We start from the raw sequence: 25569 nt of genomic DNA, 5'->3' as shown, positions 1-25569 counted from the left end.
CAGGAGGGGCAAAAAAGGCTAACAATACTTTTTTCCCCATACTTTTTCTGTATTCTATTTTAATGCGATAGTGTAGTAGTTAGCATATACCTATGATTTCCGATTTGATACATTCATGTCTCATTTCTCCTCCATGAATGTAGTCAGCTTTATTTCTCTTTCTGTCTTCTGTTCATGAGAGAACAACCGGATTGTCTAGGAAAGGACTGGGCAATATAGTATTTTGGGAAAGAGTGTTCACTGCTGTGTTAAGAGGCCTGAGCTCTAGTATTTATTCTGCCTGTCACTTATTGTGTGTTCTGGAGCAAGTCACCTAATTAATCTGAGTAATTTCCTCATTGTAAAATGTAGGAATAGAGCCACTTGGTATCTAAAGGACATGTCAGTTTTTAAGATTCCGTGTATTTGGGTGCTCAGAAAATACTTGAATTGGTTGTTTTCCTCTGCAAAAGTATTTCCATTTCATAGGTTATAGAACTTTTAGTCATTAGTTCAGTTTTATTTATTCATTTTTTTAATTAAAAAGATTTTTTTCCAGTTTTTTTGGTGGTTGTTGTTCTTTTTTTTTTTAATTTATTTTAATTGGAGGCTAATTACTTTACAGTATTGTGGTGGTTTTTGCCATACATCCAGATGAATCAGCCGTGGGTGTACCTGTGTTCCTCATCGTGACCTTCCCTCCCACCTTCCTCCCCATCCCATCCCTCAGGGTCATCCCAGTCCACCAGCCCTGAGCACCCTGTCTCATGCATCGAACCTGGACTGGTGATCTATTTTACATATGATAATATACATGTTTCAATGCTGTTCTCTCAAATCATCCCACCCTCGCCTTCTCCCACAGAGTCCAAAAGTCTGTTCTTTACATCTATGTCTCTTTTGCTGTCTTGCATATAGGGTCATCGTTACCATCTTTCTAAATTCCATATATATGCATTAGTATACTGTATTGGTGTTTTTCTTTCTGACTTACTTCACTCTGTATAATAGGCTCCAGTTTCATCCACCTCATTATAACTGATTCAAATGCATTCTTTTTCATAGCTGAGTAATATTCCATTGTGTATATGTACCACAGCTTTCTTATCCATTCATCTGCCGATGGGCATCTAGGTTGCTTCCATGTTCTGGCTATTGTAAACAGTGCTGTGATGAACATTGAGGTACACGTGTCTCTTTCAATTCTCGGTTCCTCCATGTGTATACCCAGAAGTGGGATTGCTGGGTTGTATGGCAGTTCTATTTCCAGTTTTTAAGGAATCTCCACAATGTTGTCCATAGTGGCTGTACTAGTTTGCATTCCCACCAACAATGTAAGAGGGTTCCTTTTTCTCTGCACCCTCTCCAGCATTTATTGTTTGTAGACTTTTGGATAGCAGCCATTCTGACCGGTGTGAGATGGTACCTCATTGTGGTTTTGATTTGCATTTCTCTGATAATGAGTGATGTTGAGCATCTTCTCATGTGTTTGTTAGCCATCTGTATGCCTTCTCTGGAGAAATGTCTGCTTAGTTCTTTGGCCCATTTTTTGATTGGGTCACTTATTTTTCTGGAATTGAGCTGCATGAGTTGCTTGTATATTTTTGAGATTAATTCTATGTCAGTTGCTTCATTTGTTATTATTTTCTCCCATTCTGAAGGCTGTCTTTTTACCTTGCTTATAGTTTCCTTCGTTGTGCAAAAGCTTTTAAGTTTAATTAGGTCCCATTTGTTTATTTTTGCTTTATTTCCATTACTCTGGAAGGTGGATCATAGATGATCCTGCTATGATTTACATCAGAGAGTGTTTTGCCTATGTTTTCCTTTAGGAGTTTTATAGTTTCTGGTCTTAAATTTAGATCTTTGATCCATTTTGAGTTTATTTTTGTGTATGGTGTTAGAAAGTGTCCTGCTGCTGCTGCTGCTGCTGCTGCTGCTAAGTCGCTTCAGTCGTGTCTGACTCTGTGCGACCCCATAGATGGCAGCCCACCAGGCTCCCCCATCCCTGGGATTCTGTAGGCAAGAATACTGGAGTGGGTTGCCATTTCATTCTCCAGTGCATGAAAGTGAAAAGTGAAAGTGAAGTCACTCAGTCGTGTCCAACTCTTAGCGACCCCGTGGACTATAGCCTACCAGGCTCCTCCATCCATGGGATTTTCCAGGCAAGAGTACTGGAGTGGGGTGCCATTGCCTTCTCCAAGAAAGTGTCCTAGTTTCATTCTTTTACAAGTGGTTGACCAGTTTTCCCAGCACCACTTGTTAAAGAGATTGTCTTTTCTCCATTCTATATTCTTGCCTCCTTTGTCAAAGATAAGGTGTCCATAGGTGCGTGGATTTATCTCTGGGCTTTCTGGTTTGTTCCATTGATCTATGTTTCTGTCTTTTTGCCAGTACCATACTGTTTTCATGACTATTACTTTGTAGTATAGCCTGAAGTCAGGCAGGCTGATTCCTCCAATTCCATTCTTCTTTCTTAAGATTGCTTTGGCTATTTGAGGTTTTTTGTATTTCCATACAAATTGTGAAATTATTTGTTCTAGTTCTCTGAAAAATACCATTGGTAGCTTGATAAGGATTGCATTGAATCTATAGATTGCTTTGGGTAGTATACTCATTGTCACTATATTGATTCTTCCTATCTGTGAACACGATATATTTCTTCATCTATTTGTGTCATCTTTTATTCCTTTCACCAGTTTTCTATATATAGGTCTTTTGTTTCTTTAGGTAGATTTATTCCTAAGTATTTTATTTTTTTTGTTGCAGTGGTGAATGGAATTGTTTCCTCTTTCTGTTTTCTTATTGTTAGTGTATAGGAATGCAAGGGATTTCTATGTGTTAATTTTACATCCTACAACTTTACTATATTCATTGATTAGCTCTGATAATTTTCTGCTGGAGTCTTTAGGGTTTTCTATGTAGAGGATCATGGCATCTGCAAACAATGAGAGTTTTATTTCTTCTTTTCCAGTCTGAATTCCTTTTATTTCTTTTTCTTCTCTGATTGCTGTGGCCCAAACTTCCAAAACTATGTTGAATAATATTGGTGAGAGTGGCACCCTTGTCTTGTTCCTGACTTTAGGGGAAATGCTTTCAATTTTTCACCATTGGAGATAATGTTTGCTGTAGGTTAATCACATAATGGCTTTTATTATGGTGAGGTATGTTCCTTCTATTCCTGCTTTCTGGAGGGTATTTGTCATAAATGGATGTTGAATTTTGTCAAAGGCTTTCTCTACATCTGTTGACATAATCATGTGGTTTTCATCTTTCAATATGTTGATGTGGTGTATCACATTGATTTGCAAATATTGGAGAATCCTTGCATCCCTGGGATAAAGCCCACTTGGTCATGATGTACGATCTTTTATATATGTTGTTGGATTCTGTTTGCTAGAATTTTGTTAAGGATTTTTGCATCTATGTTCATCAGTGATATTGGCCTGTAGTTTTCTTTTTTGTGTGGCATCTTTGTCTGGTTTTGGTATTAGGGTGATGGTAGCCTCATAGAATGAGTTTGGCAGTTTACCTTCCTCTGCAATTTTCTGAAAGAGTTTGAGTAGGATAGGTGTTAGCTCTTCTCTAAATTTTTGGTAGAATTCAGCTGTGAATTCATCTGGTCCTGGGCTTTTGTTTGTTGGAAGATTTCTGATTACAATTTCAATTTCTGTGCTTGTGGTGGGTCTGTTAAGATTTTCTGTTTCTTCCTGGTTCAGTTTTGGAAAGTTATACTTTTCTAAGAATTTGTTCATTTCTTCCAAGTTGTCCATTTTTTGGGCATATAGTTGCTCATAGTAGTCTCTTATGAGCCTTTGTATTCTTGTGTTGTCTGTTGTGATTTCTCCATTTTCATTTCTAATTTTGTTGATTTGATTCTTCTCCCTTTTTCTCTTGATGAGTCTGGCTAATGGTGTGTCTATTTTATTTATCTTCTCAAAAAACAGCTTTTAACTTTGTTGATTTGGGCTATGGTCTCCTTTGTTTCTTTTGTATTTATTTCTGCCCTAATTCTTATGATTTCTTTCCTTCTGCTAACCCTGGGGTGCTTCGTTTCTTCTTTTTCTAGTTGCTTTAGGTGTATAGTTAGGTTATTTACTTGATTTCTCTCCTGTTTCTTAAGGTAGGCTTGTACTGCTATGAACCTTCCCCTTAGCACTGCTTTTACGGAATCGCATAGGTTTTGGGTTGTTGTGTTTTCATTTACATGCATTGCTATGCATAGTTTAATTTCTTCTGTGATTTGTTGGTTATTCAGAAGTGTGTTGTTTAGCCTCCATATGTTTGAGTGAACTCCAGGAGTTGGTGATGGACAGGGAGGCCTGGCGTGCTGCGATTCATGGAGTCGCAAAGAGTCGGACACGACTGAGCAACTGAACTGACCTGACATTTAATCTTACTGCATTGCTGCTACTGCTAAGTCACTTCAGTTGTGTCCGACTCTTAGCGACCCCATGGACTGAAGCCTACCAGGCTCTTCCATCCTAGGGATTTTCCAGGCAAGAGTACTGGAGTGGGTTGCCATTGCCTAATCTTACTGTATTATGATCAGAAAAGATGCTTGAGATGATTTCAGTTTTTTTGAATTTACCAGGGCTAGATTTATGGCCCAGGTGGTGATCTGTCCTGGAGAAGTTCTGTGTACACTTGAGAAAAAGGTGAAATTCATTGTTTTAGGGTGAGATGTTCTATAGATATCAATTAGATCTAACTGGTCTATTGTATATCTACCCATAGGTGTGAATGGGGTATTAAAGTCTCCCACTATTATTGTGTTACTGTTAATTTCCCCTTTCATACTTGTTAGCATTTGCCTTACATATTGCGGTGCTCCTTTGTTGAGTGCATATATATTTATCACTGTTATATCTTCTTCTTGGATTGATCCTTTGATCATTACGTAGTGTCCTTCTTTGTCTCTCTCTGGCTATCCCCTGGTTTGGGTTGCTATCTCATGTTAGCTCCCTCAGATTTCCCTTATGGCATTCAGGCCCAGTCCTTACCCTAAGCAGTGCAGCCCCCACCTCCCTGTTCAGCCCCCGCTTGCTGGTAGCAGACATGAGCATCTGGGCTACTGGGAGTTTCAGTTAAGCATGTAATCTGTGGGTTTTATTTATTTATTTTTTCCCTCCCTGTTATTTTGCCCTCTGAGGTTCCAAAACTCCCCAGAGACCTGCCAATGAGAGGGTTTCCTGGTGTTTGGAAACTTCTCCTCTTTTACGACTCCCTCCTGGATGGGTCTCCGTCCCTAACTCTTTTGCCTGTCTTTATCTTTTATATTTTGTCTTACCTCCTTTCAAAGACAATAGGCTGCCTTTCTGGGTGCCTGGTGTCCTCCGACAGCATTCAGAAGTTGTTTTGTGGTATTTGCTCAGTGTTCAAATGATCTTTTGATGAATTTGTGGGGGAGAAAGTGGTCTCCTTGTCCTACACCTCTGCCATCTTAGGACTGCCCTCATTAGTTCAGTTTTAAATTGAGATAATATACTAGTTAATTTACCATTTATATCAAGACTTTAATGACAAAATTTGATTTCTACCTTGATTTTGATTCATGCTTACAAATAGTTTCTGGTTACAGTGCTGTAGTGATTAAATGATGAAGACCTTGTCTTTGGGCACTTCACAGTGCCCATTGTTAAAATTTGGGCCATTGTTAAAATTTCCAGTGTTAAAATTTCTCCCATGAAGATGCTGTGACATGATTAGAGCCTTGTGTGTTGTAGGGCTTAGGATGGGGGGTTGGCGGGATGTTAGGATAAGCTACTTAAAGTATTCTCTGGCTAATTTATGTTAGAATTCTGAGCATCAAATCCTTAAGCTGCCATCATATTTGGTTGTATCTGTGGGAAACTTTTGGTTTCATCGTTTAAAAAAAGAGCTAAGTATTTAGTTTGTGGGAAATTAAGGATAGTAATGAGGATTTCTGGTGTGAAATAATTTTACCTCTTTACAGACAGATCCAGTTGAGTATGTAGAAAACATGTGTGAAAACATGCAGCTGTACCCACTACAGGACTTTCTCACTGGAGATCAGCTTCTCTTTGAATACAAGCCAGAAGTAAGGAGGTTTCCATATCTAAACCTTACTTTTAGAGAAATAGGAGGGTGGGAAAGTGGAGAAAGGTACATAAGAACATGAGAATGGAGAAAATTAGGTTATGTTCAGTCAGGTTTTTGTTTGTTTTAACTGAAGAAATATCAATAGATTTGTGGATAATTTTTCATGATTCTTGTATATGACCACGGTTTAATATGATGAGAAAATCAAGTCCTCTCCTTAGGTACTGTTCTTACTATTTTTCAAGTGTTGAAACATCTATTAAAGTCATTTCTAAGAATTATGTGCTTTAGGTGATAAACATAAACTTGCTTGGCTTGCCTTTTAATTCTGTTGAAGACTCTGTACAATTTTAATCGTTTTGAGAATATGTACAAGAGAAATACAAGAATCTTTGATTTCAAAATATATGACTTATGTGTAATAAATATTATGCATAAATAGTTGGTCAGGGTCTTTCCTCCACTAGTCCTGGTAAATAAATCATTTCACTCCATATGGGGTAGAGGTTTTCAACCAGGGGTGATTTTGTCCCCATGGGATATTTGTCACTGCCTGGGTACAAGGAAAACCATTCAGCATCACAGTAATCCCAGTCTGTGCTCCAACCACTGATGCCGAAGAAGCTGAAGCTGACCAGTTCTGTGAAAACTTACAACACTTCTAAAATTAGCACCAAAGATGTCCTTTTTATCACAGGGGATTGGAATGCAAAAGTAGGGAGTCAAGAGATACCCAGAATAACAGAAAAGTTTGCCCTTGAAGTACAGAATGAAGTAAGGCAAAGGCTAACAAAGTTCTGTCAAGAAAGCACACTGGTCATTGTAACACCCTTTCTGACAGCCCAAAGACTACTCTGCACATGGACATCACCAGATTGGTCAGTACCAAAATCATACTGATTTATGTTCTTTGCAGCTAAAGATGGAGAAGCTGTAGATAGTCAGTAAAAACAAGACCTGGAGCTGACTGTGGCTCAAATCATGAGCTTCTTATTGCAAAATTCGGCTTAAATTGAAGAAAGTAGGGAAAACTGCCAGGCCATTCAGCTATGACCTAAATCAAATCCCTTATGATTATATGGTGAAGGTAACTAATAGATTCAAGGGACTAGATCTGGTAGACAGAGTGACTGAAGAAATATGGATAGAGGTTCGTAACATGGTATAGGAGGCAGTGACCAAAACCATGCCAAAGAAAAAGAAAAAAAATTCAAAAAGGTAAAGTGGTTGTCTGAAAAGGCTTTACAAAGAGCTGAGGAAAGAAAAGTGAAAGATAAGGGGATAAGGGGAAGATGCAGCCAAAATGAATGCAGAGTTCTGGAGAACAACAAGGAGAGAATAAACCTTTTTAAATGAACAATGCAAAGGAATAGAAGAAAACTATAGGATGAATAAGACTAGAGATCTCTTCAAGAAAATTGGAGATACCAGTGCAACATTTCATGTAAGGAGAGGTAGGATAAAGGACGGAAATGGTAAGGACCTGAAAGAAGCAGAAGAGATTAAGAAGAGGTGGCAAGAATACACAGAAGAACTATACAAAACGGGTCTTAATGACCTGGATAACCAAGATGGTATGATCACTCATCTAGAGCCTGACATCCTTGGCGGGTGAAGTCAAGTGGGCCTTAGGAAGCATCACTACGAACAAAGCTAGTGGAGGTGATGAAATTCCAGCTGAGCTATTTCAGATCCTAAAAGATGATGCTGTGAAAGTGCTACACACAACATACCAGCAAATTTGGAAAACTAAGCAGTGGCCATGTGACTGGAAAAGGTCAGTTTTCATTCCAGTCCCAAAGAAGGGCAGTGTAAAAGAATATTCAAACTACTGTATAATTGCTCATTTCACATGCTAGCAAAGTGATGCTCAAAATCTTTCAAGCTAGGCTTCAGCTGTACATTAACTGAGAACTTCCAGATGTACAAACTAGGTTTAGAAAAGGCAGAGGAACCAGAGATCAAATTGCCAACGTTCATTAGATCATAGAGAAAGCAAGGGAATTATAAAAAAACATCTACTTCTGCTTCATGAAGACTTTGTTAATAAAGCCTTTGACTGTGTGGATCACAATAAACAGTGTAAAATTCTTAAAGAGATGGGAATATCAGACCACCATACCTGTCTCCCGAGAAACCCGTATGCGGGTCAAGAAGCAACATTTAGAACCAGACATAGAAAAACTGACTGGTTCAAAATTGGGGAATGAGTATGACTAGGCTGTATAGTGTCACCTTGCTTATTTAATTTCTACATCATGTGACATGCTGGGCTGGTTGAATCACAAGCTGAAATCAGGATTGCCAGGAGAAATATTGGCAACCTCAGATATGCAGATGATACTACTCTAATGGCAGAAAACAAAGAGGAACCAAAGATCCTCTTGATTAGGGTGAAAGAGGAGTGAAAAAGCTGGCTTAAAACTCAATATTCAAAAAAATTAAGATCATGGCTTCCAGTCCCATCATTTCATAGCAAACAGAAGGGATAAAAGTGGAAACAGTGACAGATTTTATTTTCTTGGGCTCCGAAATCACTGCAGACGGTGACTGCAGCCAAAAAAGATGCTTGCTTCTTGGAAGGAAAGCTATGACAAACCTAGACAATATATTAAAAAGCAAACATCACTTTGTCAACAGAGTCAACTTATGGAAGTCAAAGCTATGTTTTTTCCAGTAGTTGTGTGGATGTGAGAGTTGGACCATCAAGAAGAATTTATGTTTTTGAATTGTGGTGCTGGAAAAGACTCTTGAAAGCTCCTTGGACAGCAAAGAGATGAAACCAGTCAATCTTAAAGGAAATCAACCCTGAATATTCATTGGAAGTACTGATGCTGAAGCTGAAGCTCCAGTCCTTTGGCCACCTGATATGAAGAACTGACTCATTGGAAAAGACCCTGATGCTGGGAAAGATTGAAGGCAAGAGGAGAAAGGGTTGGCAGAAGATGAGATGGTTAGGTAGCATCACGGGCTCAATGGAATGAGTTGGAGCAAAGTCCAGGAGATAGTGGAGGACAAAGAAGCCTGATGTGCTGCAGTCCATGGGGTTGCAAGGAGTTGGACACGACTTAGTGACTGAACAACAGCAACAAAGGGTACATTTCAGTTGTCACAGCTGGAGAGTGATCTTGGCATCTAGTGGGTAGAAGCCAGAGTTGTTGCTGAACATTTTACAATGCAGGAGATGGCACTCTACAACTAGAAATTATCTGGCCCAAAATGTTAATAGTACTGAGGTGAGAGACTCTGATAATGGTAGGTATTATAAAACTACTAATTTTAAAGAAGATAGGGAAAGGTAAAGGAAGAAGCAGTAACAATGTATTCTTCTCATTTCCCTAGGATGATTGTGCCCGGGGGTCTAAGTATTTTTTTCTGAACCACTGTTTGTTGTTTTTTTCTCAAAGAAATGTTTTTAAGTAGTAGTTAGGGTTTCAAATCTAACCCACAAAAATCTTATGCTTAATTCTTGTCATAGCTGAAGAATTATTGCAGGAGGCTCTACATAGAATCATTTTATTGATTCTTGTGTTTGAAGTAGTATAATACATAATAGTTAAGAGCATAGTTTTTGAAATTATGTACAAAGTTGGTTAGAACTCCCACTTGTCACTTCTAGGTGTGTTGTTCTGTGCTGATTATATAATCTTTAATCTGAGCAAATTACTTAAACTTTAACCTTTGAGGCTGAGTGCTTTCTATAAAATAGGTCTGAAAAGTAAAGTGAAACTATTAATTGCTCAATCGTGTCTGACTCTTTGCAACCCTGTGGACTGTAGCCCACCTGGTTCCTCTGTCCATGGAATTATCCAGGCAAGAATACTGGAATGAGTATCACTCCCTTCTCCAGGGGACCTTCCTGAACCAGGGAAAATAAGGGATATTTTTAGGATTAAATGAAATACTACCTGGCACACAGTAAAAGCTTAGTAAATGGTAGCTTTTTTCACTGCTAGTCCTCTTATGTAGGATTTGAGATGAGAACTGTTGGAGCATTCTGAAGAAAGATATTTGAAGCTGCTGATAGACTAATGAAGTTTTGTCAGTTAGGGTGGTCATGGACTATAGACAGTTTCAGGAGCATTAAGGTGCTAGGATCTTGGGTGTCTAACATAGTGTGGCTTTGCCTTTTTAACAGAGATGTATTAGATTGAAGTTATAATTGTTGTGTATGTGTCTCCCCCCTCCACTTTCCCCTTGCCCCCAATTAGGTCATTGCTGAAGCCCTTAATCAGCTAGTTCCTCAAAAGGCAAATCTTGTTCTACTGTCTGGTGCTAATGAGGGAAAATGTGACCTCAAGGAGAAATGGTTTGGGACTCAGTATAGTATGGAAGGTAAAATATTTTTAAATTGTCCTACATTTAGGTATATGAGTCACCTGGGAGGTTTTATTCCTTAATAGTTTGTTTGGTAGTTCCTGTGGGGAAAATGGTTTTTGTTTTTTTTTTTTTTAAGAAGTTTACTTTGAAATGAAAATTATTTATGTTACTTTGCTGGAAATTGTTTTCTGCAGTGCTTATATCTATATTAGCTAGTGAGAAAATCCTGTTGTCTTGGTAGCCTGGGGCTATTTTTGTCTGTATTTTAGAAAAGTGCCCCCAGACTTTAGTGTGCATATGTATCACCTGGAGGTCTTATTAAAATATGGATTGTGATTCAGTAACTCTAGAGTTGAGTCTGTGATTCTGTGTTTCTAACAAATTTTCCAGGTGATAACAATGCTGATGAAACCACCCATTGAGTAGCAAGAGTTTGGAAACTCTGGTTATGTCACTTACAGTTTTCCTGAGAAAAAAGAATTGGTTAGTGAAGACCAGTTGTTGACTGGTTTGTTACTATGAGAATTCTGAACATTTCATTCTTTATTGGATCAGTTTGTCTTTTATCTCTACAGATATTGAAAACTCTTGGGCTGAACTGTGGAAGAGTGATTTTGAATTGAATCCAGATCTTCATCTTCCAGCTGAAAACAAGTACATAGGTCAGTGAAATATCAGTCATTATACATAATCCATCCATGTACTAATATTAAATAATACCTGTATAGTGTATTTTACAAAGTATCCTTTGAATTCATATTTGAGTTTCCCAGTCATCTCTGGGATGAGCATTACAATTTTCTTACTTTTCCGAACGATAAAACTGAAGCTCAAAAAAGCCAAGTGGCTTGTCCTGGACTGTTCAGTTGGTGAATGCAGGAAAGAGGACATAAGCATAGATCCTGGGACTTTTTCTGGTCAATGATAGCTGATCCTTTCACGTCAGTCCCTCTAGGTGTTGCCATTATCTTGTCTGATTATTCTAGAAGTTTTCAAACTACAGGTTGCCTTCCAGTGTAATGAATTGTGAAAGCGTTAAAAAAAAATCAGAGTGGAAAATAGCTAAATGTTTCATTAAATAAAGAAAGGGTATTATTTTCAGAAGTTTTGTTCCCGGTAGGTATATGTGTGTGTTAACCTGTCTACTAGCTTACAATAAAAAACAATTCTAACTGTGAGGAAGTCACTGGTCTAGGACAAATATAATTTACTCAGAATATCATTCTTCCCAGCAATTCTATTCCTAGGTATATACCCAAAAGAAAACAGATATTCAAACAAATGCATGTACATGCATGTTGATAGCAGCATTATTCACGAAAGGCAAAGGGTGGAAACAACTAGTGTTCATAATGAATGAATGGATAAACAAACTATGGCATATACATACAATGATGTATTATTCTGTCATAAAAAGAAATGAAGTACTGATATATGCTACAGTATGGATGAATCTTGAAAACATGGTAAATGAAAGAAGACAGACAAAAGGGGTTACATGTATGATTCTTTTTACCTGAAATACCCAGAATAGGTAAATCCATACAGACACAGAACTTAGGTTGATGGTCACCAGTGGCAGTGGGGAGTGGGTAATGGGGAGCAACTGCTTAGTGGGTTTAGGGGTTTCCTATTGGGTTGATGAAAATGTTTTGCAACTAGAAAGAAGTGGTAGTTGCACAACATTGTGAGTATACTTAATTCCCCCGAATTGTTCACTTTAAAATGGTTAATTTTATTTGTTAACTTTCAAAAATATGTAAATTTGGTAAAATTCATTCTCAGTCAAGAATGCATTCATAAATTGGTCTATACTATTATTTTGACCAAAAGTCCCTCTCACAGTTAAGATTGGTCAGCTCTTGGGAAATTACAGATTTTCAGAGTTCATGTAGTTTAAGGCCAAGAGGACTTTCTTTTTAGTATTGTTCTACTAATTTATTTTACTCTAACATTTGAATTTGACATATTTTTTGCCTCAAGAAAGAGTTACCTAGAGTTCTGAAACCATGAACAGATTGATGAAAATTCTGTTGTGATAACTGAGTGATTTATTACCTTTTGCTTTTGTTAGCCACGGATTTCATGTTGAAGGCTTTTGATTGTCCAGAGACAGAATACCCTGTTAAAATTGTGAATACTCCACAAGGTTGCCTGTGGTATAAGAAAGACAACAAATTCAAAATCCCCAAAGGTAAACTGTTTCCCTCCTTTAAAATAGTGAAATAAGTATAACCAGTCTTTCTCCAGTTTCTCACAACCTTTTACCTCTTGTCTGTCACATCTTCCTTTCCTCTCCCCTTCTACTTGAAGATCTATCGGATCCATACTGTGCTTCTGTGCTGTCACAGAAAGTCTTATGTACACTACAGATCCCAGGGGATAAATAAGGATTCAAGCATAAAATGAAATTATTTTTTGATTTTTTTTCTCAGTTAAATGAATTTTGCATTTAATTCTATATGCATTTTTCCTGACCAAAACTATTGAAAAGAGTATTCATAGGCCTCTCTGCATATCTGTCTATATATGTGATTTTCCTATAGATTAAAGTGTGCCTTCTGGACACTATTTGGAATGGTAAATATACTTTATCAGGACGCTTAAGGATAAAAATATAATGAGGATTTAAGGATTAGTGGTTTATTTCAGAATTTTTAAAACATCATCCTATTGGGGGAAAATAACAGATGTACTAAATATTAAAGCATCTGTCTACAATGCGGGAGACCCGGGTTTGATCCCTGGGTCAGGAAGATCCCCTGGGGAAGGAAATGGCAATCCACTCCAGTCCTATTGCCTGGAAAATCCCATGGACAGAGGAGCCTGGTAGGCTACAGTACATGGGCTCACAAAGAGTTGGACACAACTGAGCGACTTCACTTTCACTAAATATTTGAGGCCTCTGGCCATTAGTTTCTTATGTAGGGTCTTTTTTTCTTTTCAGCATATATACGTTTCCATCTGATCTCACCTTTGATACAGAAGTCTGCAGCAAAGTAAGAAATTGTCCTCTTTTCTGAAAGATACATATATATATGTAAATTATTGAAAGACTTTTATTTCTGAATCTGTATCATGCTCTTTGTCAGTACTTGAGCTGTGCTCCTCATTTATGTGGTTTTTATGTGCCCAAAACAAATTATCTGTGTGAATCACTAAGATGGAATTGTGGCTGCTCCGTCTCCAGCACTTATTTGTACTGGATTGAGAAAGTTCCTTAAAGATGAGCTTGGGTTAGCTTCCAGTATATAATGAGGACTAGTGTGGATCTGTTGACCTGTATTTTGAGACTGCCAAGGAGTCTGATTTTACTTCATTCTTAGCAAATTATTTACACATTTATGTAGATAGCTGTATTGTGGGAGGTCAGAAAGCCTAAAATGTACCTGAATCATAGGAGGTGCTCAGGAAATGTTACTACATTTCTTCCTTTCTTTTGCCCCTTAACCTGTAAAATCTAGCCTTAAACTGACAAACAGCACTAACATTATTAATATCCAGTTTAAAAAGTGCATTACGGGACTTCCCCGGCCATCCAGTGGTTAAGACTATGCATTTCCAATGCATCAGTCTCTGGTTCAATTCCTAGTTGGGAAACTAAGATTCCACATGCCACATGGCCAAAAAAAATGACCCTCCTCTCTTCTCTCAGATTTTTAATTTGTTGGTCAGAAAACGTAGGCCACAGGGATAGCCAGAGCATTTGGGCCAGTTGTTTTTCATGTATTTTACACTTATCTCATTGTGCAACATAAATATTATCATATTCTATTTGTGCATGGCATGAAAAAGATAGGGGAGCACCGCTGAAGGTGGGAGTTCTGTAATGCCCCTGTGAAACTGAGCCCTAGTAAGCTGTATTTACCTTTGAGCTCAATTAGTATATAGAGTTTACATTCTGGAGTAGTGAATTAACATCTTTATAAAAGTGAAGTTTCTTACTCTAGGTTGAAGGAAATTTGTCTATTTCTTGTCAGTTAATGATGCTATTTGCATTTTTATACTCTTAGTGTGGTCCTCTTTGATATCTTTGTCAATATCCTTACCCATAACCTTGCGGAACCAGCTTATGAAGCAGATGTCGCACAGCTGGAGTATAAGCTGGTCGCTGGAGAACATGGTTTAATTATTCGAGTGAAAGGATTCAACCACAAACTACCTGTAAGTACAGTGCTCTGATTTCTTTGCAGACAACTTTAAAATTTCATATTTGTTTGTTGTGCCTATAGCACCAAGCATAGAGGTTTGTGCATGAGGTGCTGTATATGAAAAGAAATATGTATTTATGTAGATCATTAGGTTTTTTTGACTGATGGCAGGTATTCCAACTTTGGCCACATATAAGAGCAACATATATTCTTTAATTAATTGCATTTATTGGGCTTCCCTGGTAGCTCAGCTGGTAAAGAATCTGCCTGCAATGCAGGAGACCCTGGTTCAATTCCTGGGTGGGACAGATTCCCTAGAGAAGGGAACAGCTACCCACTCCAGTATTCTGGCCTGGAGATCATTATGGTTTCTTTGGCTGATGGCAGGTATTCTGACTTTGGCCACATATAAGAACAACATATATTCTTCAACTAATTACATTTATTAGTGTTGTATACATTAGTAATAGATACAGCACAGCCTGTGCTTTCAGACTTGATTACACTTCTCTTTGCTGTCAATTTCTCTGCAGCCAACACTGGTATTTAGGACTTATTTGAGTGTAATTGGGCTGCCCTTGTGGCCCAGACAGTAGAGTCTGCCTGCAATGTGGGAGACCTAGATTCTGTCCCTGGGTTGGGGAGATCCCCTGGAGGAGGAAAATGCTACCCATTCCAGTATTCTGGCCTGGAGAATTCCATGGACAGAGGAGCCTGGCGGACTACCAGACTACCTGGCGGAGTCCATGGGGTCACAAAGAGCTGGACACGACTGAGTGACTAGCTCTTTGTTTTCTTTTTTGAGTGTAATTTCGTGCCATAGTGCAAGGACAGATTTAAAACACCTGACATGTTCCCTGATGCCCTGACGAAGAGTAGAACTTAGATGTCTATGTTCTTTCTTCATCTTCTTACAGTCTTTTCCATTGTTTCAAGTGTGTGTGTCTTGCTCCCTTCTAAGTTTATGACTCTTTAGAAAGAGTTTATATCTTGTTAGTGATTTATCTTTTGGTAAAGAATATGTTTCAGTGTCATCTGTCAGTACTTCATAAGTAAAGGAAGAAATACCAAGTACCAGGTAAAGTAATGTACCCAACTACAAATTTTATATGTTGGTTTTTTGGGTAGAACATATATTAACATTTGGGGAATTGGGTTCATCTAAGAAAAAATCTGGAGGAGAGGACCTGGAAGTAATTAGACCTGTTCTAGGAGGTGATAGCCTCCATATCTTACCAAAAACCCTAGAGAAGAGTATAGTTTTCTCCTTTATACCCTCTTACCTGTCAGTCTCCCCTGGGAACAAAAATTTTTTAGGAGGAGACCCATGGAATATTTTAGTAGCCTTCAAAAGCGTGAATATAATGTAGCTTAAAATCCAAACATATTAAAGCCAAATACAGTAGTTGTCATTTGGTAGGTATGTTTTGGAATTACCTGGAGAGCATTTTAGAAATACAAACCATAGTATTTGAGGTTCTTCATTTATGAAGCTTCCCTAATGTAACATTAAAACTTGATATAAATACTAAAAATACATATGTAAAACTAGAGATCATTTACACCTATGAAATACAGAGTCAAGCATTCTAAAAACTTGAAAGTTAAGTTCAAATATAACAAAAAGAATAATTCACCATGACCAGTGCCAGCAAAGCAAAGAGTTGGTTGTTCAGTTTTACGAAGCTGTTATAAATCATAAACCAAGTCAGTTGAGAAACACTGTGTTAGTATAGTGATAATGAACATAGGTCATTATATCAAAAGTCAGCTGAGAAACACTGTGTGAATGTAGTGATAAACGCCCCCAAAATTATTTGATAAATTTGAGTTGTCATTCCTAATAAGGAGGAATGGAGGGAGGTCACTTAACCACAATATATTAAAGTGAAAAAATAACACCTGGAAGAGAAAAATCATTTTTCTTTGCAAGATACTACTAGAATTTAAAAAATAATTTGTGATGTGACTCATCATAAGACCAGTATATCAATGGCTCATTTTCCTATAGTGCAACCACTTAGAAATGGATGGGAAAAAATACGCCACTATAATATTGAGAACAATAATCAAATATGTAAGAATAAAGAAAAGTATAGAACCTATCTAAAGAAAGCTATAAATCTTTTTGAAGCATATAAAAGACTTTAAGGGAGAAGACGCCACATGTTTCTGGGTAGCACAGGTTGATACAAAGTCATTATTTCCTAAATTATCTTCTCCCAGTTAAAATCAAATTTAGGGGCAGTGGAGACGCTCGATAAAATTATTTTTAAGTTTAATTGGAAGGAAAAAATGTTTTAAAATACCTCTGAAAATTATAAAAAAGAACATTTATTCCTTAGATTTTATAGTTATTGAGAATTTTAGCTCCTAAAAATTCTTTGAGGGAGGGGCTTCTCTGGTGGCTCAGTGGGGAAAGAATCTACCTGCCAGTGCAAGAAACACCGGTTCAGTCCTTGATCTGGGAAGATGCCACGTGTCCCGGAGCTTGTGTGCTGCAACTGTTGAGCCTGTGCTTAGAGCCCAGGAGACGCACCTGCTGAGCCCACATGCTGCAACTACTGAAGCCCATGCATCCTCGGCTCTGTGCTCCACAGCAAGAGAAACCACCGCACTGAGAAGCTGACTCACGATAGTGAGAGAGCAGTCCCCACTCATTGCAACTGGAGAAAAGCCTGCATAGCAGCGAAGACCCAGCACAGCCAAAAATAAAGAAATGAATCACGTAGCTAGGTGGTGTAGCCATGAGTTAGGGAAAAAAAAGATTCTTTGAGTCATTAGTACTTATGTCCCACACAGTGCCTATTTTATCATACTGAACCCCTGGTAGAAACCAGTGGGAAACATTTTCCCCCTAAAAATCAGTGGATTTACATATTTCTCCACCTAAGGTGTTTCTTTCTTTTCTTCTTAGCTGCTGTTTCAGCTTATTATTGACTACTTAGCGGAGTTCAGTTCCACACCAGCTGTGTTTACAATGATAACTGAGCAATTGAAGAAGACCTACTTTAACATCCTCATCAAGCCTGAAACTCTGGCCAAGTGGGTATACATGGGATCAGCTTATATTTTGAACGCCTAAAACTATTTGCCTTCCTTGGAATTAAGTGTGGGGAATGAGGCTGTTGTTTCAGTGCTAATTCAGATGTGATAGAATTGTGCTGTGTTTTAGGAAACTAGCCCATTGAGAGTTTCTAAACTCAGTGTAAGTAGTTATCGGTGAGGAGGACTGCAAGCAGTCTAGTATACTTAATTAGAGGCTAAAGGTTAAAAGAATGTTTTTTCCTAGTTTCTGAGTAAAACACAGTTCAAAAAGTGCTGACTTTGTTGTAGCTCAAAATTGCTTAGTGTATTGGATGTTGTAATAAGTAGCTGAGTTAAATTGCCTAACAGGTCATTTATCTGACAACTGTAACTATCCAGAATTCAGTCAGGTTGCAGAAGAGAGCAGAAACGCTTCTGGACAGTCTGTGTGCTGATGCTTAAGCCCTCCGCTAATAGGCAATCGTCTTGGGCCTTTCACCAGAGCCTGTTCTTTAATCCAGGGCCAGCGGTAGCTTATAGGGTACCTTTTGTGTGAATCAGAAAAAAGTATACTCTTGGGGTAAAAAGGCTCTGTCAGCAGGTAGAGCCTTTGTGGAAGGGGGGAAAAAGTACCCTCTGAGCAGATATAGCCCTTTATGCATATGGCTTGCAAGCCCCTACTTGACCTGTTTGTTGGGCATCTATAAATACCCTGCATTAGACATCGTATATAATGAGACCATAAATGGCCAAAATTCGAAAGCAGGGGAGGGAGTAGTTAAGAATCAGACATGTAATGACTGATAATCTGATCACAAAAAGTTATAAAAACTAATAACCAAGTATAAATGGGAAAGGAGAGTTGTCTGGAACTATTGATATGATGAAAAACAACCCCATATATGCTATAACTCCTGAATACTACTTTGTTAAAATGTGGTAGAGTAATACTTGTTTATTGAAGATTTGGTTTGTGTTAGGTCTAAGAACTTTAAGTGTATTTAATTCTCACCAAAACTGATAATAGTATGGCATTTTTATTTCCCTTGTTTTACAAATGAAATGGAGTTCACAAATGTTAGGTAACTTGGCCATATTTAATCAGCTTACTAAAAAAATAATAAATAGCTTACTGTGTGGGAGGGAGTTAGTCTGATTCTTGCCTAGAGCCAGTTATGCTGTATTGTCATTGTAGATATGCATGATGGTCACTTCCAGTAATGAATAAATGCTAGTGAGATTTGAAATCAAAATAGTAATGTTAAATTGGTTTGTGACTCATTTGGCAGCTTGTGTGAGATGTTTTATTTTGCAGTTGAAACAGATAAGTTTTACCAATGAGCTAATAATCTATGTAATAGTCTTATATACAGTTTTAAATGCTTTTTGGTGGTTAATGACATTGTTTCCCTATCTTAAGTAGTGATAGAAATTGTCACTTTAAAGAAACACAGCATCTATAGAAACTTAACCCAATCCTATACCTTTAAGATTCATTTCTTACAATAAGACTTTATTTTTTTCCTGCTCTCTGTAGAGACGTTCGGCTTTTAATCCTGGAGTATTCCCGTTGGTCTATGATTGATAAGTATCGTGCTTTGATGGATGGCCTTTCCCTTGAGTCTCTGCTGAGCTTCGTCAGAGAATTCAAAGCCCAGCTCTTTGTTGAGGGCCTGGTACAAGGAAATGTCACAAGCACAGTGAGTGTCAGGGTTCTGTTGGTACAGGCCAGGTATGAATGCTGTTCTGTGCTCTGGAATTCTGTTAGTTCTTCCCTAAAGGGGAAGCTCTGTAGTTTTGGCAGGCCAGCATCGTCACAATCTGTTTAGGAGGGAACTTGGCCTTTCAATGCTGAACAAGACTTTCTTGTGAAAGAGACTACTGGTATTGGACCGAATTTTGAGTTAATGGGTTTGGTAAATACATGGTATTGGTTACATTTGTTGACGATTGTGGAAACCACAAACAGTTTAATTTAGAGATTAAAGTGGGAGCTGGGGAGGGCTGAGGGATGTACGTATATATACATCATTCACTTAGTATCAAGTATATTCTGTTGCTCACTCTATGTCAGGCTCTGTATTAATATTAATAGATCCAGGTTTCTAAAACACAGCCTAATGGGGTAAACCAGACAACTAAGTTTGATCCCCCAGTGGAGAAAGTTTCACAGTGGACAGTAAACAGAGCACTAAGGGAGAACAGAAAAGGAGCCCCTTCAGTTGAGAGCCACTTAGTATTCAACAAACCAAATCAGTATTGAATCAGTGAATGATAATCCCAGTGAATGAATGATAAACCCAGTGAATGAATGATCAGCATTTTGGGTGACAGACTGTATCTGCTTTCCTGATGCATTCCAAGGCTTCCCATGCACTTAGAACATTGGTATTACTTGGTTTGGGGTGAAATTAATGTCAGTAGAGCCTGATATAGCTATTTTCTTCTCTTTCACCTCCTAGGAATCTACAGATTTCCTGAAATATGTTGTTGAGTGAGTATTGGTCGAGTTTTCTCTTTAGGAGTTATGTGTTCTTAATAGCAAGAGGACCTTGAGACCAAAATTCAGTTGTTACTAAATCCGTAATGGAGATGCTTCTTGTAGGTTTATTTGAGGTTAGTTATATAAACAAAGCAATTGAGAAGGCAGTGTAGAAGGCCTGACTTTCAATTTTGGGAGCAGGAGTAGGAGGATAAAGGCACAGCCTCAGTGACCCGTACTGATTGTTTTGCAGCAAGTTGAACTTCATGCCTCTGGAGCAGGAGATGCCTGTGCAGTTCCAGGTGGTGGAGCTACCCAGTGGCCACCACCTGTGCAAAGTGAGAGCTCTGAACAGGGGTGATGCCAACTCTGAAGTCACTGTATATTACCAGGTCAGTGGCCCCTTTGCACACGGCTGTCCTCATGGCTGTGTCTTTTAGACACTAAAGACTGGTGGAAGGACCACAGTGTCTGGGAGAAGTGATCCTATGCTCATCAAGGCCTGTTTGCGGTTACTCTGTGGTTTTATGCTTGGGGTCATGTGTCCTCTTGAAGCAATAACATTTAAAAACTGCTCCTGTCAGTAAAGTGGATCCTTTTTCAATCACAGTGCTTTATTAATCACCCAGCCACTAGTCCAGAGGGATAGAACTGAAGTATGGCTGGAAATTCCTACATATTCACCAGTCAGAACTCCAGGGAGCAAGAGGACATTTGTTAAAAGGACAGTTTTGAAATATGACAAAAGTAAACATAGTCAGCCAACATAGAGTAAATAGAATGGCTTCCAGAGTCATAGTGAATATTTTCAAAGCTCCTGAGAGAGGATTTATCACCTTTGTTTTATGTATGATAAACCTGAGGTCCTTCACTTACCTGAGGTCATACCAGCTGGAATTAAAATTTATACCTTCTATCTTCAAATCCTGTGTGTTTTCCACAGCATTCTGGAGAGAGGAGATGGTGCTTAAAATAAGAAAGAGCTTTGCACTGATCTCGATTGGTCCATAGACTACTTTAGCCTGTGGTTGGTCCTACTCACTTTTAGGATGATGGGAACCTGTGTCTGTTTAGACTGATCTCAGACTAACTAACAAACTCCGGGGTTCTTTAACTGCTGCTTTGGTCCTGGGTTTTCTACATGAGGAAGTCACTTCTCTGCCTGACCTCGTGAAGATCCCTGGCCTGGACTTTGGACAGGGCACCGTGGCCTCACTTGCACCTTGTCCTTTTCTTGTATTTCTGGCCCTGAATCTTTGCCTTGACTGTAGAGCCTGTCTTCCTCTGCAAGTCTTTGACTTTAGGTTGTGTCCTGGGTGTGTTTTGGGCAGGAGCTGGCAGGTCAGGGATTACTGGACTCAATTCCATGTCCACCTGCAGTTCTGAACTAGGGCTGGGAATACAGACCATCACGCATGATTCCAGTCTGCGCACACCTTGTTTTGTGGGAAGGCAGGAAGTGTAACAGTAGAGGGTATGAGGGTCGGGGGAAGAGAAGAGTAGGGTAGTAACCTGAATAAATGGTTGTCAAGAAGAGCTATATTTTTAAAAAGCCCTGTAAGCCATTGGATTTTCGGTTGGTCTGATCAGCTTCTCCTCTCAGTCAGGTGCCAGGAGTCTGAAAGAATACACTCTTATGGAGCTGCTTGTGGTAAGTTGTATAAAGGAGGGTCCCCAGTACTCGGGAGCCCCTGGCCCACTGTGAGGACTGGCCTATCTACCTGGGGGCTGGGGACCTGGGAGTGGTCAGAGATCTGTGGTTTGTAAGTGAGCTGGTGGTTGAGCATTTCTCACCTAGTATGAGCCAGGATAATGGGCCTGGGCTATTTCAGAAGGCAGTAAGGGAGGCTGGACTCGGGGGTCACATGTAACACTTTGGGGGAAGAAATGGAGATTTCTCTGCTGGGAGGAGTTGAGCTGATGGGTAGTATGTTAAATTACAGATGCATATGGAAGAGCCTTGTTTTGACTTCCTTCGAACCAAGCAGACCCTTGGGTAAGTCTGCTGGCAAGAGCACTGACTCAAGATCTGGGGCTTACTTTGCAGGCTTAAGTCAAGCAGCTGTACTGACTGAACAGTCTCTCAGCGCTCTTTGGCCCTTACAGGCCTTTAAGAGTCGTACCTACCAAGTCATACTCGGTAGAGTCATACTGTCGAAACGTTTGCAATTTCCATCTTGGACCATGATCAGTCTGTCAGTTTGGTCAGGTTTCAAGATTAGCAAGAGAAGAGGCTGGCCTTGTGGTCCTCAGTTCAGGAGAGGGGTGGATACCCTAACCCAAGAGTAAACATCTATGACTCCTCTTCCAGGACCTCTAGGGTCCAGTAAGGATGGGCAGAAACCCTTCCCACTGCTCTCTAGTACTTCCAAGGACAGGGTGCAGGTGAGCACCTGAGCTCATAGAACTTTTCACTCTGGCCGTAGGTACCATGTCTACCCTACCTGTAGGAACACATCTGGGATTCTAGGCTTCTCTGTCACCGTGGGGACTCAGGCAACCAAATACAAGTGAGTAAACGAGTGAGATGATGGGCCCAGCTATCATTTTTCTTGGTGTAGAGAATAAGGGCTGCGTCCTTGCCCTGACCATTTGCTTCCCATTTAGTCACAGCTGCAGCAGGTGGCTCATATATGGCCTGATCCAGGATTTACCAGTGGGTTTGTAAGGTTTGACTCAAGTCCTGTGGTGACTGTGCAGGGCTTGCCACTGCCTCTCTTCAGGCATATCTGAGGACAAGAAAGGCAGATGCCTGACCTAGCATTCAGGCCGCAAGATACAAGGCCTTGTTGGTCCTCAGCTTTGAAATGGTCAGCATGGCTTTCTACTGCTTTCTACGAGGATACCAGGGAATTGGGCTAAAAGTAGAGTAGGGGCAGGGGTTCTTCACCATTCACTTCCCTCCTGCAGCTTAGAGGAGATGATCACTTCAGCCTCTTTCCTGGAAGTATGCCTTAGACCCAGTTCTCTCCTTTGCCTTCTGCTTGAGACATGGTCAGTGATAACTTAATGGAAGATGTTTTATTTTAGCTCTGACGTTGTTGATAAGAAGATAGAAGAGTTTCTTTCAAGCTTTGAGGAGAAGATCGAGAACCTCACTGAGGATGCATTCAACACCCAGGTGATTGTGCTGGCTTGGTCTTTCGTTGGCTCACCCAAGCCCTCGACACTAGTCTTAACAGTACTGTGTGCTGGGTTCTTGAGCTCTATAGCCCACCTTAATCTGACCATGTCTTCCTAGCTCCATCCCTCGTCATCATGCTGGCAGGTCCATCACAAATCAGACCAGACAGGGTTCAGAGTGCTGAGGATACTTGGGTGATGCCATGCCTGACAGTGTTTCTTTGACGGTAACAGGTCACAGCTCTGATCAAGCTGAAGGAGTGCGAGGACACCCACCTTGGGGAGGAGGTGGACAGGAACTGGAATGAAGTGGTGACCCGGCAGTATCTCTTTGACCGCCTTGCCCATGAGGTAGTAACATGGTTTTCAGAGTTAAGACAGCCCTGACAGAGACTCTTGATTTAACAAGAGACACAGTTCTAAGCAAATTGGTATTGTGTGAAGGAGACCGGGGGCAGTCATCTTGGGTTGGTTATTTACTTGCCCATTTCTCGATGTGATTAAATTACATCTTGTTTCCAGACTGGCTACTGTAGTGTCTCAGGTGGCCAAGTGAGCAGGATGCTGGGTATTCTTACTCTTGCTCCCCCAGTTTCAGTCAGATCCACTTTTTAAAAAATTGAAGTACGGTTGATTTACAGGGTTAATTTCTGTTGCAAAGTGATTCAGTTATATATATATAACTTTTTTCCCTTTCGTTTTTGTATTATATATTCAGATTCACTACAAGGTTTGGGAGAAAAACAGGTTCTGCTACTTAAAGAAAATTGTGAACTTCTGGTGTTTATGAAGTTCCTTCTCCAGATTTAAGGATTCTGTGTGTAGGTCTTTGTGACAACTTCTAGCCCCAAGTAATAAATCCCATTTAAAGGAGCTCTGGGTCCTACAGTCCAGTGCTCTGATACTATAACCCTATATGGTGAATTACCAAAGGACAATGAAGCAGAGGGGGTATTTAACAAAGAGGCTTCATTCAGCCCAACTCTTGAGGTTCTGCAGTTTTCCTATTAGAAGCCAGAGGGTAAATACTTACCATGTATCTGAGAGGTGACACTTAAGGTGTGATGGGTTTGACTCCATGTATGGTACTCAGCTGTAGTTACAGCATCTGCTACCCTCTCCTGCTTATTATCTGCCAGTCAGTCAGTGCTAAGAAACATGAAGGTAAGTCAGGCTCATTTGTTTCCTTATCTGGAAGGTTGGGAGCCAGGTGAAACATGTTAAAATAAAACAATGTGCTTATAATAAGCAGGACCAAGGAGGTCTGGCTAGGGTGTTGTGTTTAAGAACTATCTTTGCAGAAATATATTGCTAGTTTTTTATAGCTTTCTTTCGTATCTTCCCTTCTCCCATTAAGATTGAAGCACTGAAGTCATTCTCAAAATCAGACCTAGTCAACTGGTTCAAGGCCCATAGAGGACCAGGAAGTAAAATGCTCAGTGTTCATGTGAGTATCGTTACCTAAGCTGTAGCTCTGTCCTTTCCAGGCTTATCATCTCGCCCATTTACTGAGTTTGGGTTGGTGTCCTAGATCCTACTGGGTCTCTGCCCAAACGTGGTCAGCATTCTCTCTCACCTCAAGTCTTTGGCCTTTTTCAGGTTGTTGGATTTGGGAAGTACGAGCTAGAAGAGGATGGTACCCCTTCCGGTGAGGATTCAAACTCTTCTTGTGACGTGATGCAGCTAACCTACCTGCCAGCTTCTCCTCTACTGGTAGACTGTACCATCCCCATTGTTGATATCAGGGGTTTCACATCAAGACTTAACCTTCTCCCCTACCATAAAATAGTCAAATAAACTGCAGTCTCGTTGGCCTGAAGCACTGTGCATTTAAGTGTTTGAATTTTATGAAGTTACACTACTACTGCCTTAGGGCTTCCATTGACTTTTTGCACTGGCATCATAGAATTTGATTTACTACCTTTCCCGTTCCATTGTGACTAACAGACTGAGGGTTACTATAGCAGCTGCAGAGAGAAATGAGCAGGGTGGGCCAAATGTAACCAAAAAGCTTGCAGGCGCAGTCTTGAGATGCCCTGGTCTTCTCAAATTGAGAATCCAGTTCCGTATGACTGCCTTGAGAGACCCTATGTAACTAGTGTCTTCTTAGTACCTAAATGCCAGGTGCTAATACCTGTGTTGTTGTTTTTAATGTATTTAAAAATAAAGACAATTCTGTATTGCCCTTCAGAATGACCTATTTACTGCTGTGACATTCCTTTTATTATATTTTGTTTCAATGTGGGGTGGGGATCCAAAAATAAACATTCTTCCCAAATTCTCTAAGGCAATAAAATATTTTTGGATAAAAGGTTGGTAGCCCTATGTGTACTATTTGAGAGTTCAATCAAAACAAGAATAGCATGGTGGGGGCTATAGACAGAGGAGTATAAGGAAGGGACAGGATGGATGGACCCCCTTCATTAT

At 39.6% G+C, this 25569-nt stretch overlaps 1 protein-coding gene across 2 annotated transcripts in view; it reads left to right on the top strand.

Moving 5' to 3' along the window:
• The window catches only part of NRDC (nardilysin convertase), a 112037-nt gene extending 86705 nt beyond the window's left edge, over window positions 1–25332 (top strand). For both annotated transcript variants that reach the window (XM_004001969.6, XM_004001970.6), the window contains 17 exons: window positions 5933–6037; window positions 10251–10374; window positions 10935–11021; window positions 12434–12553; window positions 13307–13358; window positions 14373–14523; window positions 17428–17555; window positions 19075–19237; window positions 20000–20031; window positions 20273–20411; window positions 21623–21670; window positions 21963–22015; window positions 22446–22529; window positions 23050–23140; window positions 23377–23493; window positions 24500–24589; window positions 24742–25332. In XM_004001969.6, coding sequence (XP_004002018.1) covers window positions 5933–6037; window positions 10251–10374; window positions 10935–11021; window positions 12434–12553; window positions 13307–13358; window positions 14373–14523; window positions 17428–17555; window positions 19075–19237; window positions 20000–20031; window positions 20273–20411; window positions 21623–21670; window positions 21963–22015; window positions 22446–22529; window positions 23050–23140; window positions 23377–23493; window positions 24500–24589; window positions 24742–24939 — 1782 coding nt within the window. In that variant the 3' untranslated portion in view covers window positions 24940–25332. The remainder of the gene's footprint in view (window positions 1–5932; window positions 6038–10250; window positions 10375–10934; window positions 11022–12433; window positions 12554–13306; window positions 13359–14372; window positions 14524–17427; window positions 17556–19074; window positions 19238–19999; window positions 20032–20272; window positions 20412–21622; window positions 21671–21962; window positions 22016–22445; window positions 22530–23049; window positions 23141–23376; window positions 23494–24499; window positions 24590–24741) is intronic.
• The last annotated feature ends 237 nt before the right edge of the window (window positions 25333–25569 follow it).

This window comes from Ovis aries, chromosome 1, assembly GCF_016772045.2.
Source record: "Ovis aries strain OAR_USU_Benz2616 breed Rambouillet chromosome 1, ARS-UI_Ramb_v3.0, whole genome shotgun sequence".
NCBI lineage: Eukaryota > Metazoa > Chordata > Mammalia > Artiodactyla > Bovidae > Ovis > Ovis aries.
This window is presented reverse-complemented; position numbering and strand designations above follow the sequence as displayed.